Genomic DNA, 25,637 nt, shown 5'->3' with positions numbered 1-25,637 from the left:
GAAATCTCGAGTTTGAATATTTCCACGATTACAATACATACTTTGTATATGCGACATAGCAAAAACTCTTACTTCTCGGCATTAAATGATTCGCAGTTATTTTGTATAACTTTGGCTCGATTTTTATAATCAACTTTTAACGCAACAACTTTATTGAAACGTTTGCAACAGCTGGGAATGTTTTTCGTTGATATAGAGAAACCTTTATTGTTTATTATATTGTGATAGATTAAATATGAAACGTTTCCAAAATAGTAATTCTCAATTGCACTATGATTTAGAAGTTACAATTTGACTCATATTCTAAACCTTGATGAATGTTGTTATATTTCAAAACTTTTCTGGCTAAAATATTTATAGGAAAAGAAAACTTAAAGTTTCTTATTTACGGTACTACAAGAATTCATCGCAGATTTGCGTGATTCAAAATTGTGGAACATTTTTTAAACGAAAATTTCTATAATAAACATGTCAACATTAATTTGGCATACATCTCCTGCATTAACTTCTAAAAATAATTTTCGACGGTTTTTTAAATTCTCACAATCTAAAAATAATTCATCTAAAACTATATATATATTTTTTTTCCAATACAACAAATTTTAATTTAACTCGAATAAAAATATTTATAGCACTTTAAACTGTTAAACAGCAACAAAGCTAAATAAACAATAAAAAATGTCGTTCAGAAACCTCGATCGGGTGTCAAAGACCTTGTTTATTTAACATTAACAGTTTCAAGACCTTTTAAAACAATTTCTTCCTTATTTTTATTACTTTTAAGTTTTTCGAACATAAAAATGTTTAAAAGCCTTAAAGGTTAAAATCATTACTCACCCTGTTTTGTTCTTGAGGTGCGAAAAAACCGTCCGGTTCTGCAGGTTCAGTTTTCTTAAAAAGATTCCTTTTCGCAACTAAAATACCAGGAGTTTGAACGCCGCCGATAAATTTATGCCCGGAAAAGTAAATGGCATCTTTCGTGGCGACGTTTTCTTCGATTCCGGGTATTTTTGCGTTCATGTTGATGTTAATGTAAGGCGCTGCTAAGTTGTAATCCCAAAAGGCTAAAGCTCCGTATTGATGAAGAAGTGCTGTTGAAGCCACATCGTCCACTAAAATTCCTGTAACGCTTGAAGCCGCTGAAAAACATCCTATGAGTTGTCTACCGGAGTATTGATGAATTTTTAATTGCTCTTCTAAATCGGATAGGTCCAAAAAGTTTTGTCTTGTTTCTGAAATTCGAATGATCTGAAACGGAATTTTTTTTGTTATTAAAAATAAACCTTGGTTGAATGTTATGTAATGTTTGGTTTTGATTTATAAAAAGTTTATAAAGTTTATCGGGTCAATAAACACTATGCCAGCTGTTTTTATAATCTTATCAATGTTTTTCTAGATTTGTTAAATTTCATTTGAACTTCACCTTCTTTGGATACATTTAATTTAATAGAATTAATATCATATCTTAATTTCTTACCGTCGCTCCATAATCTTCCCATATCTGCAAATTATCTAAATGTTCACTGGCGCTAGTAAATACAATCGGCGCTTCCTTCAAGTCCAAAGCACTAATTAATTTTCTAATAGCAGCGGAACAACCTTGACCAACAAAGATAACAGCGTCTTCTTCAGTTGCGTTAACAGCATTTTTTATTATCTCCCTTGCTTCTTGTCTACAAAACAAAAAAAAATTAATATGGATCGTTTTTAACATATTTTATTTTTTAAATAGAATTTTTAATTAACAGTTAAAGAGGTCAAAAGGATTACTAAAACGAAAACATTAAGAAGACCTCGAGTATTATTACTAAAAAGGAGAAAAACTTTTTAAAGAGGTACTTTAAACATGGTTTATGACCTAATAAAAAACCTCTTTTCACGATTTTTATTCCCGTATCGGCCCTATTATGCCTTGGACGACGAGGCTTGAAAGTAAAAAAATATGTATCCTTTTGTTTTCAAACGCCGACCCCGAAGGAAGAGCTAAAGTGGTGGTGTATGAGTGAGTTTGCGTGCCAACTCTTATCGATTACTTGAAAATAGACGGTGAGTAACCCCAAACCAACAAGAAACGATATGTTTACTAGACATGCAAATGAAAAAAAAAATTACTCATAAACAAATGCATTTAAATGCGTCTATTACGAAATCATTATAGATTTTTGCTTAATTTACTTAACATAAAAAAAATTATAAAACTATTATCAATTTTCTTCGTTGGTACAAATTGGATTATCATTTTTTTTATTTCCTCTTAAAATCCAATTTAGTTGCAACATTGTAATGCATCTCATCTCATCACCGGAAAGAGCAGTTAACCCACTTATAATCCTCCCATATCACGCAATCACGTGTTAAAGCACGTAATTGAACGGGTTATCGACCCATAAATAATTATAAAAATCAAAAATTCTTACCTAAATAAAGTCGATTGAAGCGCTGTTATGTTTATTGTGGAATGGGTGTTTCCGTAACATGGTAAAACTTCTCGGAGGATGTATTCTTCTATGAATTGTAACGATCTTCCCGAAGCTACGTAATCGCAAAATACAACTGGAAAATAAAGAAAAGTAACTTTAATATTTTTAAATCTGTATCAAAACTAAATTTTTTTATAAATATAAATTATAAAATTAATAAAAATTGTATTGCTAAAGTTTGCTTTGTGCATATATCACAAAATAATAGTTTAATGCTTTCTCAAGTTCTAGAAATACATTGCTCATGATACTCATTAATTGCATAGTTTAATTGTAGGTGTTTGCTTAAAACGTTGCAAGGTCAATCACCATCTGTAATTTTAATTTGGACAATTTGAGATGTCGAACTTTACTTTTTAGATATCACCACAGACAAAAATCCACCGGAATCAAACCTGGCAATTTTGGTCGAGAAACCGAGATCGCTGGGCCATCATGCCACCAATTAAAAAAATATAATGGAAATCTGATGCAGACTTCAAAGAATTAATGCAGCTTCGATGTATGCACGATAGGGATATGATGTAGACTTGACTTGATAAAAACATTGGTCAAGTCCTTGATTCAGGGAAGATGTGAAATTTATACTGTGCTGTTTCCACGCTGCATATTGAATACAGATATAATAGAGACTTAAATCAGACTTGATAGAGGCTTAACTTATAATATCATCTATCAAATCATGAGTTTAATGCAAACTTTAAAGACTTGATGCAGATTTGAGAAGGATTATGTGGTTATTTTATACACTCTTTTAGTTTTTATGCATATTGATACAAACCACATGCAATCTGATGTAGACTTTTTGAAGATTTGTTTCTGCACAAACATGTCTTCATAGATAATATAGGCTTTATACTAAGTTGTCTCGATGCAGACTTTATTAACATTTTATACACAGTTGTCTTGCTGAAGACTTGATGTATGATAAAAATTTAAAATGGATTTGATATTGGTTCACTACATCTATCACGAGAAGAAGCATAATAGAAATTTAATGAAGATTTGAAAAACTTGATGCAAATTAAGAACTGTAAGAAGATTTTAATCGTGACAAAGACCTCTACATACCGTCTGTGTATCTAGCCTACAGTTATAAGAGGCTTGGTACATAGGCTCGACAATGTCGAAGCGACAAAGCATAAAGAGGTTGAGTTCAATATAGAATGTATGTGTCTACGAATATTATATACCGCCTATGCACTTATTCTAAAGGTAGTCTAAATATATACAGCAATGCTTTAAGAAAAGAGTTACGTCAGACTTATTATTTTGAATTTGGTGTTCAATATCCTCAAGTGTCAAAGTTAAAGCAAGACCTTTGCAGATTAATAAGGTGTATTTGAGGTGGCACAAAGTGGAAATATATGTTTCCGTCTGATTAAGCGACTCCAAGTTAATATTATATGAACCCAATAGTGGTCAACAAATTACAGCACCTTGGCCAAACCGACTTCAGCATAACTTAAGATGGAGCATGACTTTGCTTGATTATGGTGGAAATGATTTTGATTATCCGTTTAAGTCCCAGGGAGTGTTGGAAAAATACTGTCGCACAGGTATTCAAACACTTCGTACTAAATGAGTACGAAAAGTGCTGGGTTTTCTCGACGTAAAACTTGAACAGCGCTGCTTGGGACTCAAACGGTTAATTAAGTTAAGGTTGCTACCAGTCTAGGTATTATAATTAATATCATATCGACCTAAATCTCATTAACACGTACTGCAAAGTCTTTGTCGTCGTCGTCTGTCGCGTGAAACGAAGGCGTACTGTTTCTTTGCGTATCAAAACGAAGATTCATCAAATGAAAGCTACGGTTTAGAGTTCGAAGGCTCCTTTTTTTATTTAAAATCATAACCAAAAGCCTTACCCAAAGACTTACATATAAACATCCCAACGCATTTCAACACTTAACTCGATACATTTCAAGGCTACACTAAATAAACGAAATAATACAAATAAATCTAATATAAATGAACTAAAACAATATAAAATCTAACAAAATATGACAGAAAAAAATGTTTCTTAAAGGTTGAGCAAAGAACACACATCTTTAAATGTTTCAGGGATTTTGCCAAATACTGTTAATAATATTTTTATAAACAATATTCTCTACTTTATGAATGCAATGTATAACGAATAGATATTTTAGGTGGTGTCAAAAAAAACACGAATTAAGTTTTCAATGACAGTTAAGTGTTGAATGAATTAGATCAAATAGATTACTATCGGAAATATTTAATATTATGGCAAGTATACACTTGAACAAATCTATGAAAATTTTTATTTGTTACTCGACAACACACTAATCCCATATTTGAAAGAAAACGAATTTGGTAGTAATCAAAACAAGAATCCCAAAAATGCAGGTAAGACATCATACTGTTCGATGTATTTGCCAGCAGACTAAAAAAGTTGTCTAAAGCTCTTTCATGAGACAGAACATAAAATAAAATTATACTCGTAGTTAGTATAGAGAGCCAATCTTAACCTTTAATTGCTGTTGTGCAGTCTGAGTGATCCTTGCATATTTTACTATCTATCTAATACCACTTAATAAGGAAGAATGTGAGTATTCGCACCAGTCACATCCACAATTCAAAAAAAAAAAAATTAATAAGTTCTGCGATTTATTGAATAATTAGATTTTTTACCTATTACTATTGCTATTTCAAAGATGCTTTCAGAATGCTTTCGAATAAAATATAAATAATTAGGAATTTTTAGTTTAAATTATTCAGGATTATGTCATCTAGATTTTTTCTTCAACTATCTCAAAAAGTATGAAAATATTATGTTTCCTAATCTTTTTGCAATTCATTGCAAAAATAGTGAATACGTGAACAACATAAATAAGATGCTGATTTTGCATTCACCCTATATTTATAATCTCAGAATTACTTATCCGATTATAATAGTCCCGAAAATGCGACTGTTAGGTCATTTTGCTTCTTAACATCGTGATCGTTTGTCTTATCTAAATGTAAACAAGCAAGCTAATCTTAATTTCATTACGAATTTTTATGTTCTTCCACTGTAGAATAATTTTTAATGTCTATGCAGATAATATTTCACTCCATGCTTAGATTAGATTCGGTGAATCATACAATAATTCTAGAAAATTCTTAAATGATTCATACCATATTCTGAAGCTAGCAGTCTATGACAACTGTGGCGGAAATGAGATAAATTTGTTAGGACAATAAGTAATATGATATTACTTAGTTACTAAGCTTTCAGTGATTTATAGAACACAGAAAAGTGCAAGTCATGGACAATGCGCCACACACCCGTCTGCTGAAATACTAAATCCGATTCATCAAGAATTTGAGGCGATGTTTTTCCTGCCTAATATCACGCCACTAATCCAGCCAAGTAGTTAAGGTGTGATTGAAACATTAAAGAGACTCTACAGAACACAAATTCTACGAAGGCTTCTTTAGGCTAAAGATAATGAAGAGAGTTCGTTCCTGGATTTATATAACTGTGAAGAATCTGATAATGCGTAAAGGTTGATTATGGACTAAAATGATCTGGGCTATGTAATGTTTCGTTATTGTTATCTTAACCGATAACAATAACGATCTGGAGCGTTCGCGGTATTATAAACAGTGATGTCTTAAAATCCAATTTTTGCTATAAAAGCTATTAAAGGTCTTTGTATTTGCAGTCAGAAAAAGAGTTTCAAAGCTCATTTACATACAAAGATTAAGTAATGGTAAAACATAGTCATGTTGAGGCCCTGAATGATTTAAGTTTAATATGGATGGAATTTCAAATTAAAATACAAAATTCTTCTTACAGAATCACATTTCCTTTAGCACTACGGTGGTGTTTTCGAACATTCTGGAAACTTATATAATGGTTGTTGTGCTCAAAGTTTGTGTCCATTAAATTGCGTCATTCCAGCTGACATTGAAATGACAGCGAAAAATGCTAAGATTTTAACAAAGTTATTATTAAATCCTTGTAAAGAAATTGTTACACGACATGATTGTTTTGAATTTAATACGACAAATTATTGGAAAAACAATTAAATTCTTTAAAAAAAAAGAGATATAACTCAAAAGCGGATATTCTCAAATCAATGAGAATGCAGTTAAAGCTTCATTTTTGATCTGATTAAAAATGAAGTGTGGAAAACCGCACATTATCAAGGAAAAACTAACCAATTAATTCTGTTTTCTTATTTTGTGTGACAAAATCGAAAACAAACCGCATTATTTATTTTGCTTTCCCTTTGTGTACAGTTCCGTTTTCTAGACGTTATCAACTGTGAAAACGTTCAAGGTCAATGATATACAAACGTGCGTGTAATGTAAAAAAAAATAATGTTGATTGTGCGCATTTTACGTTACTTTACTACTCAACTTACTTTCAGCACAACCTCAACAAATACCAAGGAAAAAGAATTTATTTTTATTTTTTGATACTTTAAATACTTTTTTTGTTTATAAAATAAACAACATATTTTTTACAAAGATATCATCAAAGGATTAGATTAGATTAAATAGAAATCACATGAAAATAAAAAACAATTTTAATTTTAGATATTGTAATAAATTAGTTAACAATTTAATTTGAAGTGGTTCTATTTTTGAAAATTGGTTTGTTTGATCTTTGCAGTTTTGTTTAAGGAAATATTTCAGTCGAATCGAACCGTTAATTCTATAAATATCCTTAGGAAGCGCACCGCGAGATGTTTTAATGTTTGTAATCGTGAGTGAAAATTTCGCGAAGGTACAAAAACGTTATTTTCTTTGACATGAGTAAATAAATGATAATTGACTCGATTTTTACAACTCAATTAAACAACAGTTGTAAACAACTTAAACAATAGTTTAAAATTATAATTGAGTTGGAAATAAATGATGACAGTGAAAGTTTCTTTAATCGATTTGACAAAAAAAATTAATAATGTTTTCATAAATTAAATATTCTTTAATGATTACAATAACTATTTTTCTCTAGATATTCAAATCGCTTCATTAATATTTATTTGTTTACGGTACTTTGAAACTTTCTTCTTCCATTTAATGAGACGATTAAAGAGAAAAGTTGTTACGTAATAAAGTTCCCATTGAAAAGTTGCGCTATTTTATACACGTGTTACGCCCAGTTGCTTGGAAATATTATTAATTTAATCAAATGAACGTATTTTTTTCGCGTGATAAAATTTTATTGGTTATTACCATTAACTTTTTTATTTCCGTTCTTATGTAAGACACTTATTTTTAATATTAATGTTTTTTTGCTAAAATATAGGAAAAATGATGTCATATCGCGTGATATGCACCGTTTTTCTTTGAATCGTAATCTACCCAAGTAAACTTATTAAGCGCAAGATGTAAAAATAATGATTCATAAACGACGTCATTATTAATAATTATTTTTATCGTTTTCACTTTTCTTTTTAATAACTTTTGTTTCTGAAATATTAATGGGAAAGTCTTCAAATTGAAAATGCAATAAACAATTAGTGCTCAGTTCGATCATTTGAGGAAACATTCCTTTCGCTTTTCCGGCCTATTAGATGATTACTACTTTCCATTTTTCCCCTCTACAACCGGAATACCGCAAATTTGTTATAAAAAATGGATGTATCAAAAAAATAATAATGCTATTTCCTTATTATTTAAGGAATTTCTACTTTATAAAAATTATTTTCATAATAGTTTTTATCGAAATGTGTTACGATTCTTATCGTATAAAAAATGAAATCGTGTGAAAACTTTTTATCACTTTATGATGCATTGATAAAAATAATTGTTGCGTATTACTGGTAGTAATATTTTGACCTTAAAAAAGTTGTTTATGTTCTCAATTTAACGAAGATTATTATTAATTTATATATAAAAATATTTTAAAGAAATACTAGTAGAATTTCGAAATGATCAATTTTTATATTTTAGCAATCAATTTCTATGGAAAAAGAACAAAACCAAATGTAGTATTTGTTGTATTAGTGCATTTGCTTTCTCAGTTTAGTAAATAAAGCGATTGTTACCGCATTGTTACAATCAAAGTTTTATGATTGTTTTGTGTTGAAATGTGCAATCCATACAATATTATCCTTTCACGGTTTAGGAGATAACGGAGAACATAACCCCTATTTATTAATAAATTAAATAATATTGTAATTCTATTACCGCATGAAAATTTCCATAACATGTAATTAAGGTATAATATATAATATTTATGATAAAAGCATTACATAGCGTTGAAGATAGTGGAAGTCTTAACGTAATCTTAGAGTGAAATAAAAAAGCTTGAATGAGTTTTGTGATCAAATTAATAATGCATTATTGTGATCGACTAAAATGTTGGATTATAAGGCATCACAAGTACTGTATAGTAGACTTACTATGTATGCAAGAACTGTATACAAAGGATATTATCAGGAAATTTGAAGTAAGTTGAACACCCACAGCACTAACTGCTGTTAGCAAGTTGGTTATTGCTCTAAGAAATATTATACATCTAAGAAATGATTTTTGCCAACGATGTTATCGGTGGATCTATGCACGAAATTAAACTTCGAACACAGCCAAATAACGAATAAAAAGGAGAATTGGACGCCCTAATGTCAATCCACTAACGTACTAGAAAAGAACTGGGAAAGCATCGATGGTTTGACTTAAGAATGGAACACCTGCTCAGAGATTAGAAACTGAAGAGTTGCATGAAACATTAGTGAACGTTTAGGAAACAGATAACAAATGATAGATACCGGAAATTCTATCAGAATCTAAATAGGAATAGGACAACAATGTGCAGGGACAAAGGAGAATAAATGCTGAGGGGCCAAGACAAACACTGGACAGGTAGATGGTTTACTATGAAGACAACTGGGAACACAGCCAGAAGAACGGAGTGAAGAAGTTTTACCAATCATGCATACTCCTCAACATGGTACTCGAAAAAGTCATGGAGGAAGCACAATTATCAGCAAAAGCGAAATACTGGCTTGTGGGCTATACTGCAAAAAACCAACGCAAATCTATCAAAAAGACATCAGCAAAATTTTACCATAGGAGAGCATAACATCGATACTGTAGCACAATTTGTATACCTGAACTCACTGGTTACTTCGGATCACAACATTGCCGAAGACATCAAAAGAAGAATTCTTCTAGCAAATAAAACTTACTATGGTCTGATCCATGTCCAATATATATATCCATATCCATAACCAATCAAGAACTGCCAGGAGAAAAACAAAATGTTAAATATATAAAACCTTCAATCGGCTACTTGCTTTGTCAACTTTTATCTTTAGCAGAATAGATGTTTGAAAATATATAATGAACCATGAATAAAAAGAAGCAGGAAATCATCCAACTTGTTTAAATGTACTTTGGAATAATACATAAATAGTTCGAAATAAAGTTATTGGAGACACAAGGAAGACTTCATCCTCTACAACGCATAAGTAATAAACGAATTTGAAAAGAAATGTGTTTTAGCTGTTTTCATTCACGTTCAAGAAGAAGTGTGCGACAACCTTTGTTAACAGGCACTCTCTCATTGACTACAGAACATACAATATTTAATATATACACTGTGTACATAAAGTATGGAATCAATTCGATAAAAATTCGAGGGATATTCTTCCAGAAAAAAGAATAAAATTGAAATGTACAGGCTGTCCCAAAATTGAGGTACCATGCCTAAGTTGACATTTTTAAATAGGAACCCCCATTTTTGTTGCATTTATGGATTCTTCGTAAAATTCTAAGTATTTTTCATTGAGCAATTAACAAGGAACAATAATTTTCCACTTAATTAATTGTTGAAACTGAAACCCTTCTTGTGCCTGGCACTATCCCAAATGATCGATAAATTCATGCTGGACTCTAATAATTGTTTCTTGACTAATGTCGGCACATTCTTTTCTAATTATAATTCTTAAGTCGTCAAGCGATTCAGGTTTAGTTTTGTACACAACATTTATGGGATTCTAAATAAAATAGTAACAGTATTTTTTTAACTGCCATTCTTTGAAGACTGCTGAATATCGACATAGGGTGTGCTACATGAAAAATAATCAGAAGTTCACTTAGAATCCATAAATGCAACAAAAAATGAGGGTTCCTATTTAAAAATGTCAACTTAGGCATGGTATCTCAATTTTGGAACAGCTGTACATTTCAATTTTATCTCCAAAAATGAGCGTTAAAATATATAACATAGATTCAAGCCTTTTTTGTGGAATTTTTATCGAATTGAATCCATACTTTATCTACACAGTGTATAAGTCTTTAGAAGTTAGTAAGGAGTAGTAAGAACGCTGCCAAGCCAATACGGCATAAACGATATTTACTTGACTTTCCTGGAAACACAAAAACTCTTTCATCAGGTCATATTGAAAAAGGTGTTTGTGCAAACTTTAAAGCAATATTATAGGGATTGAAGTTAGTTTGCGGTTATGCTGCTTTAACTGTTGTATGTAGATTTAAAGATCCTGCTCAACGGTATAGCTAAATGAAAAGTGACCATTCTGGCGTTTATGCTGCGTTGGCTTGGCAGCGGCGATATATGCGATAATTGAACAAAGAAATGTATAAAAGAAAACACCATATTGACGTTAATGAAAGATACGCAATCATCAAAATTAACGAAACATCGATAAAACGAGAACAAACCAATATATACCTATGTGTACATCTAGTATCTATCAAATCTGTACAGATCAATCAGTAAACGCAGCACAGTCACATTCCTAATCACATTAATGGCGTCTTACACTTCCTTACGTACTATTTCAAACGTGAAAATGATGAGAGTTAGCAAACTTACTCCTCTCCTACCGTATTTGATCTATGTCGGGTGCACCACTTCAACTCAACTACGAGAAAAAGAACATACAGTTCTCTTTCAGTGTCAAAACAGAGAAAATATCAACCCATAATATAACCTGTGTAATTAAAGAAAACCAAGCAGGAGATTTTTTCCTCAATCCCGTTAGCAGTTTTGAAGGATAATTATTATTCTCAGGAAGGATTGTGGGCAATAAAGTCGGAATTAATTGATTCACCAATATTTCGCATCTATTTTCGATGCGAAATATTGGTGAATCAATTAGTGAGTTTCGACTCACTAAGTGAGTTTCGACTCACTTAGAGTTAACCCACGTGGTAAGTCATGCCACTCAACTCAAATTTTACACGTGGTTTCCTTGACAATGTTTAAAGTTTTCGCTAATTTAGTGCAATTTACGAACTCACCCTGAGGAAGCGTTGAAAATAGATGCGAAATATTGGTGAATCAATTAATTGCGATTTTATTGCCCACAATCCTTCCTGAGAATAATAATTATCCTTCAGAAAATATCAACATTACTTGACTATTATCAGTGTTCTTATCAATTCATGTATAATGTAATGAAGAAAACATAACATATATAAAAAGAAACACTTTGAATGAGTAAAAGCTTTTCATGAGACCATGATACCCATCATGGCAGACATCTACTGAAGAAAATCAGTGATCCAGCAATGATTGGAAAGACGAATTGGCAGAATGGTTAAAAGTATGCACGGTTTTTAGTCTTAAATTCACTTCAGTTTGCGTTTTTGACATAATATTCTTTCTTCCGGAACTTCTGTCATCTCCCAGAACTTTGTTAAGTCTTTGTCATCTTCCACTCGCCTTACCAAGCTTAGGTAAGAAGGCTTATAATAGGAGATAAAGTGGATTTGTATTGCTATAATGTACATAATTTATGAGGAGTCGGAAATTCCAATCTGTGACGTAACTCAACTGCGACTTTTTATCGAGTTCTTTGTGATTTGAGTAGCAAAGAATATAAAAACATATAGATCCAATAATTTGTTGTAATAGCTTAAGTAAAAATGGAGTATCTGTGTAGACCTTAAATGGTATGCTTCTCTTTTGGCCAGCAACAATTAAAAACATTTAAAAATGTGTATTCCACTACATAAACTACTGCTTAATTGTTTGGAATTTTTCCAAACAATTAAGCAGTAGTCTACACCAAATATATTTAATATAAAAAGAGGTGTCAGAGTAGCAAAAAAAAAAATAAACATGATGTTAAAGCAGGACTTATAAGAAAAACGATAAAGATTTCAATCGTTTACTGATTCCCATAGAAATTGACTGACTTTTAAAAGGTATTTAACGATTTTATAACTTCCTTGATTAGATACTGAATCAATAGAGTGAATCTCTAGAAAACATTATAGACAATGGTGGTAGCTTAAGAGGTGTAGCAAATTTATTGCATAAGAAAAGGAACCAATTTAATGTAATTAAATGTGGTGACATTTATAATTATATCAAAGACGAGATAGTAGTCTCTGTAATATAATGGTTCATTACATTCGACGATCTGAGAATGCCTGAAAGGTTAGCAGCGAATTAGAAGTTATATAGTTTGTCAATGTGGACTTCTTGGATCGAGAGACAACCAAAAAAATGTGGAACTGTACAGAATTAGAATCCATTACAAGAATGAACCCAATAGAAGATTTTTAAAAGATTGGATGAAAACATAAAAAAATAAAATTGATGTTTCATCAGTCACATAAACTAAATCAAAAAAAAATAACCTTTTTATGTTCACCACAAGAACAAATATAAAAAGAAAATAAATAAAATCTCCTTTTATATAACTTTTATTTCTTCATCATCGTATAAATTGACAATTTCAATTGTCAATAAATAGTTAACAACTTGTTGCATTGTTTCTTATAAGGCAGTTACATAATATTTCTATATCTTTTATCTACGACATCATTCTAAATAAAAACATTTACAAAACCATATAAAAATGTAAAAGTACACTTGATATATTCGATTGTAAATATTACGACTTCAATCAACGCCCGTTTGCGCTTGAATACTGCCGTAACAATAAATGAATATTTATGGTGCAAAGCGAACGTGACCTTGGCAAGCCACAATAAGAGTTGGAGACCGATTAAAACTTCGCCATTTCACAAAGCGCAAGAAAAATAACTTCGAGTCGATCTTAACACCCACATTAATTCGATGTGATCTTTTACAAAGAAGTACCATTAATTTCCATATAACTCCTTCCACCTTCAAATTGTCTTCTTCAAGGAAGCACCCACCTTATTCTTGTTGTTGTTGATCTTGGGTTATGTTTACAATCCCAAGTTAAGGTCGCTAAGTTCATCATCATCACGTCTTATGGTATGCAACCTACTTCTTGATCTTCGCTTCCTTGTAAGGTGAAAATTACTTTCACCTTTATTACGCCTTTTGCCTAACACAAAGTAAAAGTGACATGGTAAATTTTTTAACACATTTTTTTTTTCATTATTAAATTACTTGTTGAGTATTAAACGACGTTGTTCGTCTTGATGCCAAGTTAAACAAATGGTCGATGTGATGGTTGGACCAGATCCAAATAATCAATGTTATTTATCAGTGCTAACAAGCCCCTTAATGTCTACGTTGAACTTTAATTGCGCTGTAACTATCAATTATTTAGGTTTCAGGATCATCCTGTTTCTTTTAAAATTCTTTGAAACTTATAAAATCCGGGAAATCATAAGTTCAAATACCAAGATACTCTCATCGAAGAACTAGTTTTACTTTGCCGTTAGAAGCGAGGCCCTAGTAACCCAGTTTTTCATCATCCGGCATGAGATGACAAAGAAATAGAAGAGGTTGTAAAAGAAAAATAAAAATATGAATTTAAAAGATAAAAATAAGTTACTTCAATTAAATTTTATAAAAATATTTTATTAGACAATTTCAAACTGGTTAATTCTGATTTTGTTAAATTTATAAAGCTTTAACCGAGTGTAAATTGGTATCAAAGTCCAAACCGTTTCGATAAACAATCTGGTTGTAGGAAATAATAACGTAGCCTTTTGGCAAAAATCCAATATTTATGGATGTTACCATAAACATTCTTGGTTTGGCGATTGTACAGATTTTGTTAGGGTATAAAACAACGCGAAAATAAGACCAACATCTGGTGTTCAATAAATTTTACATTTCCCATTAAATGATAAATTTCATTTATTCGTTATTCAAACGTCGTATAAGAAACTAATTAATTATCAGAACCCACCTTCTGTATTACACACGTGTTGGAGATTAACGCTTATTTATAATCACCACATGTACGCAACGAGACCACTTTTTAATTGATTAATTTCTCTTTATCAATGAGATTTTTTTTTATTTTGGCCACACGTAGTAATTTCGAGTGCAAATTTTTCTCGGAGGCTATTAAAAAAATTTCGTAAGGTAGATTAAACTAATTATACTTTGATGCAAAAATAATGATCGTCCAGATAATAAAGGAGGAGCACCGAGCGAAGTCGTGGGGGCATTAAAAATACAACAAAAAAGGAGTGAAAGAACTCGAAGAATGGCCTCACTCAAAGCTTGGGGAGATTAAATTTTAATTTCTCCAGGACAGCCCGGGTGTAAAAAGACGAGAACAAAGTCTTTTAATAACCAACGTTGTGAGGGACCTAAAACAGGACGGGGTAAAAGAATGTCTGCAATAGCTGCCATGGGCAGAGCAAGATTTTTATGCAAGTTACTATAAGGTTATTTAACAAAGAACACTAAACGACAAAATTAATTTTATCATAAAAACCTTAAAATTGGTTATTCCATCATTCGAATTAAATTACAGGTATAAGAAAGTTACGAAACTCGGGGAGATTGAAATTTCTCAAATGAAAATACTTAAATGGCAAATTCGCTAGACATTCTGTCAGGTTCCTTTCGTTTGTTGTGTTGTTGAGTTGAAAGCTCTTTTGGGACGAAAAACCGCGTCAGTCCCAATCGCAATTAGCCCGGTTCAAACGTCAGAGAGACTTCAATCTCCTGCCATTGTGATGAGTGTTCGTTTCGGTCCGACAAATTTGTCTCGGGCAGACATTTCTGCTACCGTTTCTCGACCAATTCTTTATTTATTTTTTTAATGGCTTTTACCTTTTCTGTGCTCGCTCCTCTTTCTTTTGCTACTTCGTTTTGTTAGACTTAACAGCTGCTTTTTTTAGATCCGTGAAAGGAATACAAAAAAAAATCATCAAAGATGTGGCACGTGGTACATTTTTATAATAAAATCCACATTTCTTTTTTAAGGCAATTTTATCTCATCATCAACGTCTAATAATTCTTTAAGAGTTAAGTGGGAGACCTTGCGTTTCTTTTAATAATGGCTTTGTAATTATCCATCGTTTTCACAAGGAAAAATGGCACACGAAACAATTCCGACCAATTGTGTGCATGCCGTCCGTTTACACTCGCGTAATCGTCGTTGTTTCGTTTTAATAAATTGTTATTACGAGCCGCGCGGCACCACGCAGTCTACGAATGGCCTGGCACCTTGTGCAATAAAACCAATTCCAACGTATTTAACTGGAAAATTACGTTCGACTTAATTGCAAACGAGAAGCCGCTCCGCTAAAGCGAAATAACTCAAACTACTAAATAAATCGCCTGGGGAAAAACAACAAATTGCGTAACCCTTTTAATAGAAGATCAAAATGGATTTTCTTAAGAAATCAAATCGACCATTACTTATTGTCATTAAATTAATAAATAATATAAATATAAGAATAACTAGTTCTCGAAAATTCTTTATTTATTAAGTTAAGGCAAAACAATGGTTATGTTTACCTGTTTTTCAAAGTCGTTCCGGGATTATAAATAGGCTTTCAAGCGCTACATTTCCCGACTTACATACGATAAATGGCCCAGATCCAGGCCAACGAACGTTTAGGAATACTACCGGGTGATTTGTACATTTTACTAAACATATTTAGTGCCAAATCTGTAGCAGAATTACTATATCTCAGGAAAAACAAGTTTAAAATATCATATCAAACTTAAACCTTAAATCAGTGTGAATTGAAAATATCATCAAGAATTCTCTCTACACATATCGAAATCAAAACTAAACAAATTGGTTATAATTTTTAACCTTGAAATTATTTTATAATGGAAAACATTTTTCTTTCCGCACGCGTATAAATTAGTGGTATCAAAAATAACGGGTTGACACGTGTTATAACAATAAAATAAAAGACTTCAATAACAAAGCCAACTCATTTTACGATTTCGTCCGGCTCGGTATTAAGTTTTTAACAAAACAAAATAGTTTTCACTTGAGTAAATCGGATACGCTCGAAATGCCCCGGTTTTCAATTTTATTTTTAAAAAGATCGATGGTTTAAGAACGAAGTTGTATTTTCAATTTCTGTTCCAATGCGTAAACAATTCAAATTGTAGATTTCAGAAAAGCACACAACTTCTGGAAACATGTAAATGTTATTTACACGAATACTTTATGTGAAAATTGAGAATAATGTTATAAATTTACGATGCTTTTCTAGGTACACTAGGTACATGATAAACGTGTATTAACTTGATAAAGTTTTAACGCATAAAATTCGATCTAGTTAATATGAAATCGGTCCTAATCATTTAATATGTTATATGACACAAACAGTGAAACTATGAACCATAAACATATCCTGATAAGTTAAAAAATATCCCTTATATAACAAGATCGTTTAAAGTATTTTTCCCTGTTATCTTTGAAGCTAATAATTTTCTTTGTTTCACGCGATACATGAAGTGATCGTTTTGGTTCTGCGTTTTATATAGGTTAACGACATATTGATTAACTGGTATAACTTCTTATTGAAAATTAGCGAAGTAAACAGAGATATGATAACTCATATTACGCAATGCGAATGGAATAATTTAGATATCGAAGTTGAGCCAGAACACAGTTGTGTAAATCAATGAAGTAAATCAGTTAGGACATCGGTTTTAGAGCTTTATGTAATTGTAGATATTCAGATTAACGATCTTAGATTGTTGGTAATATTTGATAGAGTTATCACCAATTTATCAAAAATTAATCCCAAGTCTTCGGAAAATGGTTGTGCAACTTGAATGTTTTTTGACGAGACATTGATTGCATAAATTGTCCGTTTAGGAAAATACTTGGGAAAAGTTGAAACTTTTTCATAACGGAGTTAGAGACCACCGATAAACAACTAACCTATTTTAATGACAGGCTGCAATACAATCTAATAAATAATAGGGGTTTAACTGCGCGTTGGTTTCCATCAGGTCAATTTAATGATAACAATAACTAGAACTATTTTGGCTAATCCCATAGAAATGTATGTACTGGATAATAGTATATCCCTTAATTACATAGTGAAACTCATTACTTGGTCCTATTGAGTCAATTTGTTTTACCTGCGCTGAATCTGACTAATAGAGAACTTGTTGCAGTTACACAGACCAACAAGTGTTACATATTACATGTGCATTTTCTGAATTCTTATCCTTTAACGAATTCAAATCGAGTTTGCCAAAAAAACAGACAAATCAGCATTAAATACCTGCAAATTCTTCGTCCAAACCATCGGGGATTCAAATTAATAATGTACGCTACGATGGAATCTGTCGCATTCAATACTGCAAGTGATGGCCATACATTGTCCCACATTGAAATTTAAATTAATCTACTTCTGCTAGAAACAGTAGCGTATTGTCTATAATTCTATAACATATAAAATATAAGAAAAAATTCTTGCAACTAGGTACCAACTTGCGCAGCTGTTAGATGTCGTAGATCAAACGTTGGGTTCGCATGATGGATTGAAGTCTTGACAATGAGCATCTATACAATGAGTATCGAGTGCAGGCATTCTGTTAGACGATCTATATTCAAAAGTTCAAAATGTTTAGGTGATTGAACGGTAGCTGATGTGTTAATGCCTTTGGATGAAAGCGATTCAAAACGCAGTATCTATGTATTCTAGACTTTCAATGTGGTCATTGCTGGCAAAACATTGCGGAAAGATTTCAGACTTTTAAGCTGTATTGCTAAATTATTGCTGTATATGCTGTATTTATCATATTCCATTCATCCTTATTCCGTACAGCTGTTTTCCAACCTCTAAACCTGGCCGTGTCCTCTGCTATTCCGTCTTCCCACATAAGTTTAAGCCTTCCTTGTGGTTTGGTATAATTCAAGACACGCAAGACACTAATTCTAGTCATAATATCTGATTTATCATATTTTCCTAACAGTAGGTATACTTCAAAGTTGTGTCTACGTCGTCATATTGCGTTCAGACACGTTTCTTTGAAAATCGTGTGAAGGATTTTCCTCTCGAAAATGAGCACGATAATTGTATGGTAATGTTGCATGTCTCCGCACCTTTTTTTGTAAATTATTTACATACATTGATGATTAATTTTTTTATTATCTATTCCTACTCATATTGTGGGGAGTTATTTGCGTAACGGATTATAGCATTTGTTGCCGAGCGAGATCCGTCTATTCACTTCTGCGCTACAATTATTCTTCGAGTTCATGCTGGATTTTCATTGATGATTGCAAGATTCTTTCAGAGATCATGAGTGATGCGCATCGAGGTAGCTTCTGACAGAATTCTGTACAATTCTTGCTGTACAAGTTTCTACCATCTGCAACAGAGTTCTGGTGAGCAGTTGTGTATGTTTATTTATTATCTTATGTTAACATCTTTTATATAGTACATTGGAGAATACTTTCTATGCTGTGTTTAAAAACGTAATACCTCTATAACTTTCATACTTCAACTGGACCTCTTTTTATGCTTTTTTATTCTTCCGTGGTCCATATTGGCTCGTATATTTTGTGTAACTGGCAGGTTTTAATTGATCTGTTTGAGGAACTCCGCAGGAATTTGGTCGTTGCCAGGTCAATTATTATTTCCTAGGTTTTGTGTGGTTTCTTTCATCTCTATTAGGGTTGGTGCTTTCTGCTTCTCTTCATTTACTCCATCCTGATTCTTCGCAGCCATGTCATCGTCTACATTTGCATTAAACAACTGTTCAAAAAGTACCTATTCTTAAATTTAACAGTAATGATGACTTCACATACATCAAAAAATGGAAGATTTCTTTCCCAAATTCGCCCTTCCTTAACTAATAGGTGAGCAGCATAATCATTCTTCACTGCCTTTAGTCACGCATTTTCATGATAAAACCTCGAATCCTTTGCTACATATGCCATCAACAAATTTATCCTCTAAGAAAGTTTGATGACATTCATGGTTCCTACAAGAGTTGCCTCAGCTATTTGCCGAGACTCAATGCGTTTAATTCGATAAGAAATACCGATTTAGGATGAAAACAACAAGGCAAAACGAGAGCTCTATGAGGCGACGAAATTAGTTATCCACACTCTTGATTTCGGTGATCCTCAACATGTCCCAATGAATGTGTAAGGCCATGTTAAATAACTTAACATTGAAACTATTATTTCACATATTTCTGCAATATACCTACTTCTAAATCTTTCGCAATCGATAACCCAAATCCTAAGTCAAGAGAACAGAACACAACAAGCAAACCAACTCAAACGATAATATTTTGATATCAGTTGATGATATTATTCACAATTCAAACAATAAACTCGCTATTTTTAGAGCTGATATTTACAGGTGTGCAATAATAACCTAAATAACAATACCATTAATTCTGAATCAAACATTATCAAACAAACAGTTAAAAATAAATGTTTTCCTAGAAAATGTTAGATCATTTAATTAATAATAGCACTAAAGAAGATAAAATTGATGTTATATACACTTTCTTATCATATTAAGAAAATCAAACATTTCAGAATTAGAAGAATTTACAGAAAAAATAATTTTATTGTTTACCGTAAAAAAGCATTGAGCATAATTTTGGATACGAATGTAAATCTTACTTTAATTTAATCATTTCTGAATTGTTTATAAATCTCATAAGATATTGAGGATTACTGGAATGCCATGAATTGGGGGAATCTCAACCCAGATCCCATAGCAACGTGTTAATTCTATACGTTAAGGACCACACTCAACATATGAAAGATACATTATGAGGCTGTGCAACATCTTTCTCTGTTCTCATGGTGCAAAAAGTTCCGATACAATTAATGTTTTAAATGAAAAGTTTCATTTAACAATTGCAAAAGATTTCGACATTTCACAATTTCAGCCAATGTTAAAACAGCGTTGTCGAAAACAGGTTTCTTGGATTTCAAACAAAAAGTTCTGACAATAATTCTGACGATTATGACTGACAAATTACAAACTGGCAAAACCACTTGCCAAATGTATTTCAAGTTATTTCAAAAACACTATTAATTTCTGCCACTGTATATCAAACAATAACATATTAACCGGCTGTTACAATTACATGGAAACAACGTACTCAAAATAATATTTGATTTTGATCTATATCAGTGCTTTATTTTTCTCTTTTTTGTCATGCCTGTTTGTTTAAATAAGGAAGTTTCAATGAGAACATTGATTTTAACATAATGTTACAAACATTTTTAAGAAATAAAAATTTTGCATAAAGTTTCGAGAATCCTTGAATTATAAATCGTCGGATAATGGATATCCTCTAATATTAATGAACCGGATTCTCGGAAATATAGAGTACGAACTTTCCAAGGGAATCTGAATTGATTATTTTAGATTATAGTACTTCAGAATTTGTTCTATTTGAAGTAATCTCTACTTCAGCTTAAATTGCTAGATATATAAGACTTTTAAGTGCCGACAATTTGAAAGTTGGTTATATCTAGAGTTTTCTATAAAAATTAAAAATAAAATTTTTATTTTAAACGAAATTTATTATGTTTTTAAAATTTAATTTAATTAAACAATTTATCGTTGCACCTTTTCATTTTAACGTTTTCAATCTCCTCGAGGAAGTTTCGAAAGTTTGTTATAGAGGTAATTTAATTCAACTAATTCAATAGACAATCTTCCAAAATCTTTTAGACGATTTCTATGAAACTCTAAAATGAATTACAAGATTTCTTCATTATGAAGGTGAAAAATATTTCTGGTGCTGCTTAAATTATTTTATTTAATATCAATTCAAAAACTTTAACTATTGCGAATTATGTAAAGGGATCTTATCTAATCAGAACGACCTTTGATGTGAGCTTGTTATGTTCAACTAGACAATTCGTCGCTGATGAACACTCGATTTTAGTTTTAATGTTAAAAACATTACTTAATCAAGAAGTCGACAAAAAAAACTCAATTAAGATTAATAATATCTAAAAGTAAATTAAGGAATGTTTTTGAAAAAAATACGTCCATATTTGTATGTTATCTAAAATAAATAAATTTGTTTGTTTATCCTTCTGTTGGTAAACAATTATGTAATTGAATCAATTTCATTGTTGATATTTTAGTAAAAGTGGGGGAAAAGGTATCCCGGAGAGATATCGATTATTTTTAAACATACCCCTTCTTTCTTTGTTCCCGCATATCTCTCCCTGACCCATTTTTGAAAAATGAAGGAGGTCGTCAACCCAAGAAAGAACTTAAAAAGCGACCGAGAAAAAAAAACGTCTCCGTATTTAAAAATCTCACCGGTGACAAAAGGATGATGCATCATCGTTAAGTTAAAAAATATTTTTCTCGAACCAAAATGAACGACGTGCTGTCTGTTAGCTACCAAAACTCTTGCCAAGTATCTATGTATCCTTTAAACCTAAACTTCCTTTATGATTTATATTTAGTTTAAGAGACAGGGATTTTCTAAGAAAACCTCTAACGTTCATAAAACTTAAAATTAAAACCGTTTCTATAAATTTAAATTTAAAATCAGTTTTGGTATTTAACTTTCATTTCAGTTTCCTGAAAAACACAAACCTTCAAGGTTTTAAACAATAGTAAGCACGATCAAGAATCGTGCATTAAACGTGCAAGGATAGTGAAAGTAGTAATCGTTTAAACAATAAATTGTTGAAACTTTCTTCTTTATAACTATTTGATTTAAAGTAATAAACAAAAAAACATTTATGAAGTGCATTAATCGATTATCAAATATTTACATATACAGTTTGAGGGAGCAATATTTGATGTTTGTACTCCTATTCGACCTATCAATAACAAAATATTAAAAAAAAAAACTAATGTAAACCGTAAAGATAAACCGACGATAATTTCAATTCGACCTTGACGCGTTTTACGTCGTCGCGTAATCAAAACATTAGCAATAACTTTTTAACTTTTTACTATCCATCCTAGTTTTTGTGTCAGTTAAAAAAATTTAACAATAGCATTGTTGTCTACTTGAAGTGAATCAGATCTAAAAAACAATAGGTTTAAAATTTAACAATTAAAATTAGGAAATATAACGCATAAATCCAACTTTAAGTATGAATACAACAAAATTCACTGCTTAATCATTTCATAAGTTTATTCGACTTTTATTCCAACCAAATGATTTAATAAACAAACTTTAAACAGAGACACGTGTATTTATTACTTTTTTAGTATCATTTAAGAAACAAACAAAGATAAACACATTGTTACAACATGTTTTTTGTTAATCATTATTTTAATAAGACTTAGTTTCTTGGCAGAGAAAATATAGATTTTGAGCCAAATTGGATTAGTTTTACAAAAATTTACAAAATAAATTTTACGACCTTAGCCAAGGAAATGTAAAATGTAAAACCTTTCTATCGTATACATATCACCAAAATGAAAATGCTAAAATTAAACGCTATAAAACGGTTGGGTTCAATTATTCCAATTGAATGTAGCGTACATAAAACCAGGATTAAACCGTTTCCCCATTTTCTTAATCCATACTAATAAAAAACAGGAAATAAAAACACGGAAATAAATTTCTATTAAAGTTGCTAAAGTGGGATTAAAGACACGTGTAAATTTGTGAAACAATTTATTGTTATTTGTTTTCTTTTTGACAATTTACTTCTCAAGTCGTAAATCGACTGGAAAATTGAATGGAGAAATAAACCAAATCGATCATAAAACTGTCGCAATAAAAAAAGCTGGTCGACATAAACAAAACGATAAATCTGACAAATATGAAGCTGGTATGTAAATATAGAAGGTTATTAAAGAGAAAAACGCCGGAGTGTCAAAGAATTAACTGATAAAAGTTTTAAGTTATGTTCTTTGTGGCGTTTGGATTTAATTGACATAAAATCCTATCTCATTTAGTTATAATCATTCCCTCCTTTAGGGCTTAAATTAATTCAAAAGGTTTTGTTCCACAAATTATGTGATCTTCAAACTTCAAACATCAACCTCACTTTATTTATATTATACATCATCTCTTAAATAATCAATATACTGAGGTTGAAAAGGTAAGAAAGGATTTGGTTAAATTAGATAAAATATTCCTTTTAAAAACACCAAAATTTGGTTGTAATTGTTTGATATTTGAAATCCCACAAACTATGGTGCCAGAGAATAGGTCATTGTTATTATATTACCCATTATTATCAATATTATTGGATATTATTACATGCATGACCTGTCAATGTTAACGATGAATGATATCGTCAGCGATATTATACAATATACATGATGCAATATAATTCATGTCGAAAAACTTCTAAGTATTTAGCTTATAATATATGTAGATTTTGTTAGATCTCTTCTACTACTCTTATCTACTCAACATTTCATTATTAAAGAAAAACACCCATAAATCAACTTCTCTATGATTTTGAAATATTTGCTGGTAAAACCGATACCTAAGAAGAATATCGTTGAATAAAATAGCGTACTGTTCTGCTTGAGAAATCTCTTCAAAAAGACTTTAATCTGTAAAGCTATGAGATAATTAGAATTTAGACAGCTTCATTGGTGTAGTTTATCTAAATCACCAAAGCAACTGACTATGACAAAATCTCCGTGCTAATGTTATTAGATTAGAGCAAAGGATTTGACACTGTATCATACAGTTTTGAAAACTAATTGTGAATAATTGGACAATAATGGATAATATTTATGAAAATGATGACAAACTTGCCTGTAAGATCTACCGCGGAATTTCCAAAATTTCATCATAAAGAATCTTGTATCATCAATGAGCGTCTGTAACCTATATAAGCTATCGTTATTGATGAGTACCAAACTCATTTTAGACGTGGCAGGTCCACAACTGATCATATATTTACAGTAAAAGAAATTATTAACAAAACCTCTTCTTCTTTTCAACCTAACGCTTAAATTCATGATAAAACATCGGAAGAGAGAATTTGCCGACCTCCAAGACAGTACAACATATGCAGACGATGTGAACATTATGAGTCGAAAGCAGGTACAGAAGATGCATACTTTCAACTGAGGAGTTATGCCAAACGGACAGGATTGGAGATAAACATAGGAAACACACAAAACACAGAATGTTATCATGTGGATAGGTTGAGCAGTGCTCGTATTTGTGATAGCACGGAAAGTAGAGAAATAAACAACAGAATAACACAAAGAAATGGAGCAAACTTCATGCTGTTCCATATATTCAGGTCACAAGACTTACGCCGACAAACAAAGAGGAGAATATATAAAACAATTATTGGATGAAACCTATCGAAGAGATCAAGTGATAGACTTGACATTCGAAGGAAAGGTATTGCGTAGAATCCTGGGACTAGTTGAGGACCAGAGTGTGTGAGGGATAAGGTACAACACCGAGACTTGGAATGCATCAGAATACAAAAACTTAAGTAGACGCAGTGAGTGATGATGGATAGGATCTTCTGGACCTTCGATATTGGAGTGATACTGAAATCGATGAGATCTTATGTTATCTACTTTTTTTGCTTAATTCTAGACACATTACCCTTTTTCCAAGCGAAACCCAAATATACAGCTTTTCGTTTTAACTTGGCCCGCCATAGTATCGTTATAATCACCTTAACCATAACCTAAATTTGTTTTTATGTAAAATTCAATTTACAGCTTAGCTTCTACATTCATAAACATCATTCTAATCAAGACACTTATATTAAGGATGCGGTTAGAAACTGCATTGGTCAAGAAATTTTATTTTAATATTCAGTGAGAAGAGTACGAATGAGTAATTATAAAACACTAATTCGAAAAAATGATAGCAGTTGTCTCATGCACTTAAACTCCAGTAATAATTTGCATAGATTGCAATAAGTGGGCACTGGATCATTATCATCATCCCCTTCACTCTACCATAGACGTGACCGCTACGAGGTCAGTAATACGATTATTTAGCGTAGTGCCCTGGTGAATTTTGATGCCCAAAAAACGGAGTATTATGCTTATATCCCACGTCACAATCATTCTTTCGTAATGTGCCGGGTGAGGTGACGCTTGATA

General features: G+C 31.5%; 1 protein-coding gene across 1 annotated transcript in view; it reads right to left on the bottom strand.

The window, feature by feature from the left end:
* LOC111424101 (uncharacterized) overlaps positions 1–25,637 on the bottom strand; it is a 37,062-nt gene that overhangs the window by 9,309 nt on the left and 2,116 nt on the right. Inside the window, exons 2-4 of the mRNA XM_023057530.2 lie at positions 2,418–2,553; positions 1,478–1,673; positions 838–1,248 (exon numbers count right to left, since the gene is read on the bottom strand). Coding sequence (XP_022913298.2) covers positions 838–1,248; positions 1,478–1,673; positions 2,418–2,553 — 743 coding nt within the window. The remainder of the gene's footprint in view (positions 1–837; positions 1,249–1,477; positions 1,674–2,417; positions 2,554–25,637) is intronic.

This window comes from Onthophagus taurus, chromosome 11 (genome assembly GCF_036711975.1).
Source record: "Onthophagus taurus isolate NC chromosome 11, IU_Otau_3.0, whole genome shotgun sequence".
NCBI lineage: Eukaryota > Metazoa > Arthropoda > Insecta > Coleoptera > Scarabaeidae > Onthophagus > Onthophagus taurus.
Note: the sequence above shows the minus strand (reverse complement) of the source record. Positions and strands in the feature narration are given on the sequence as shown.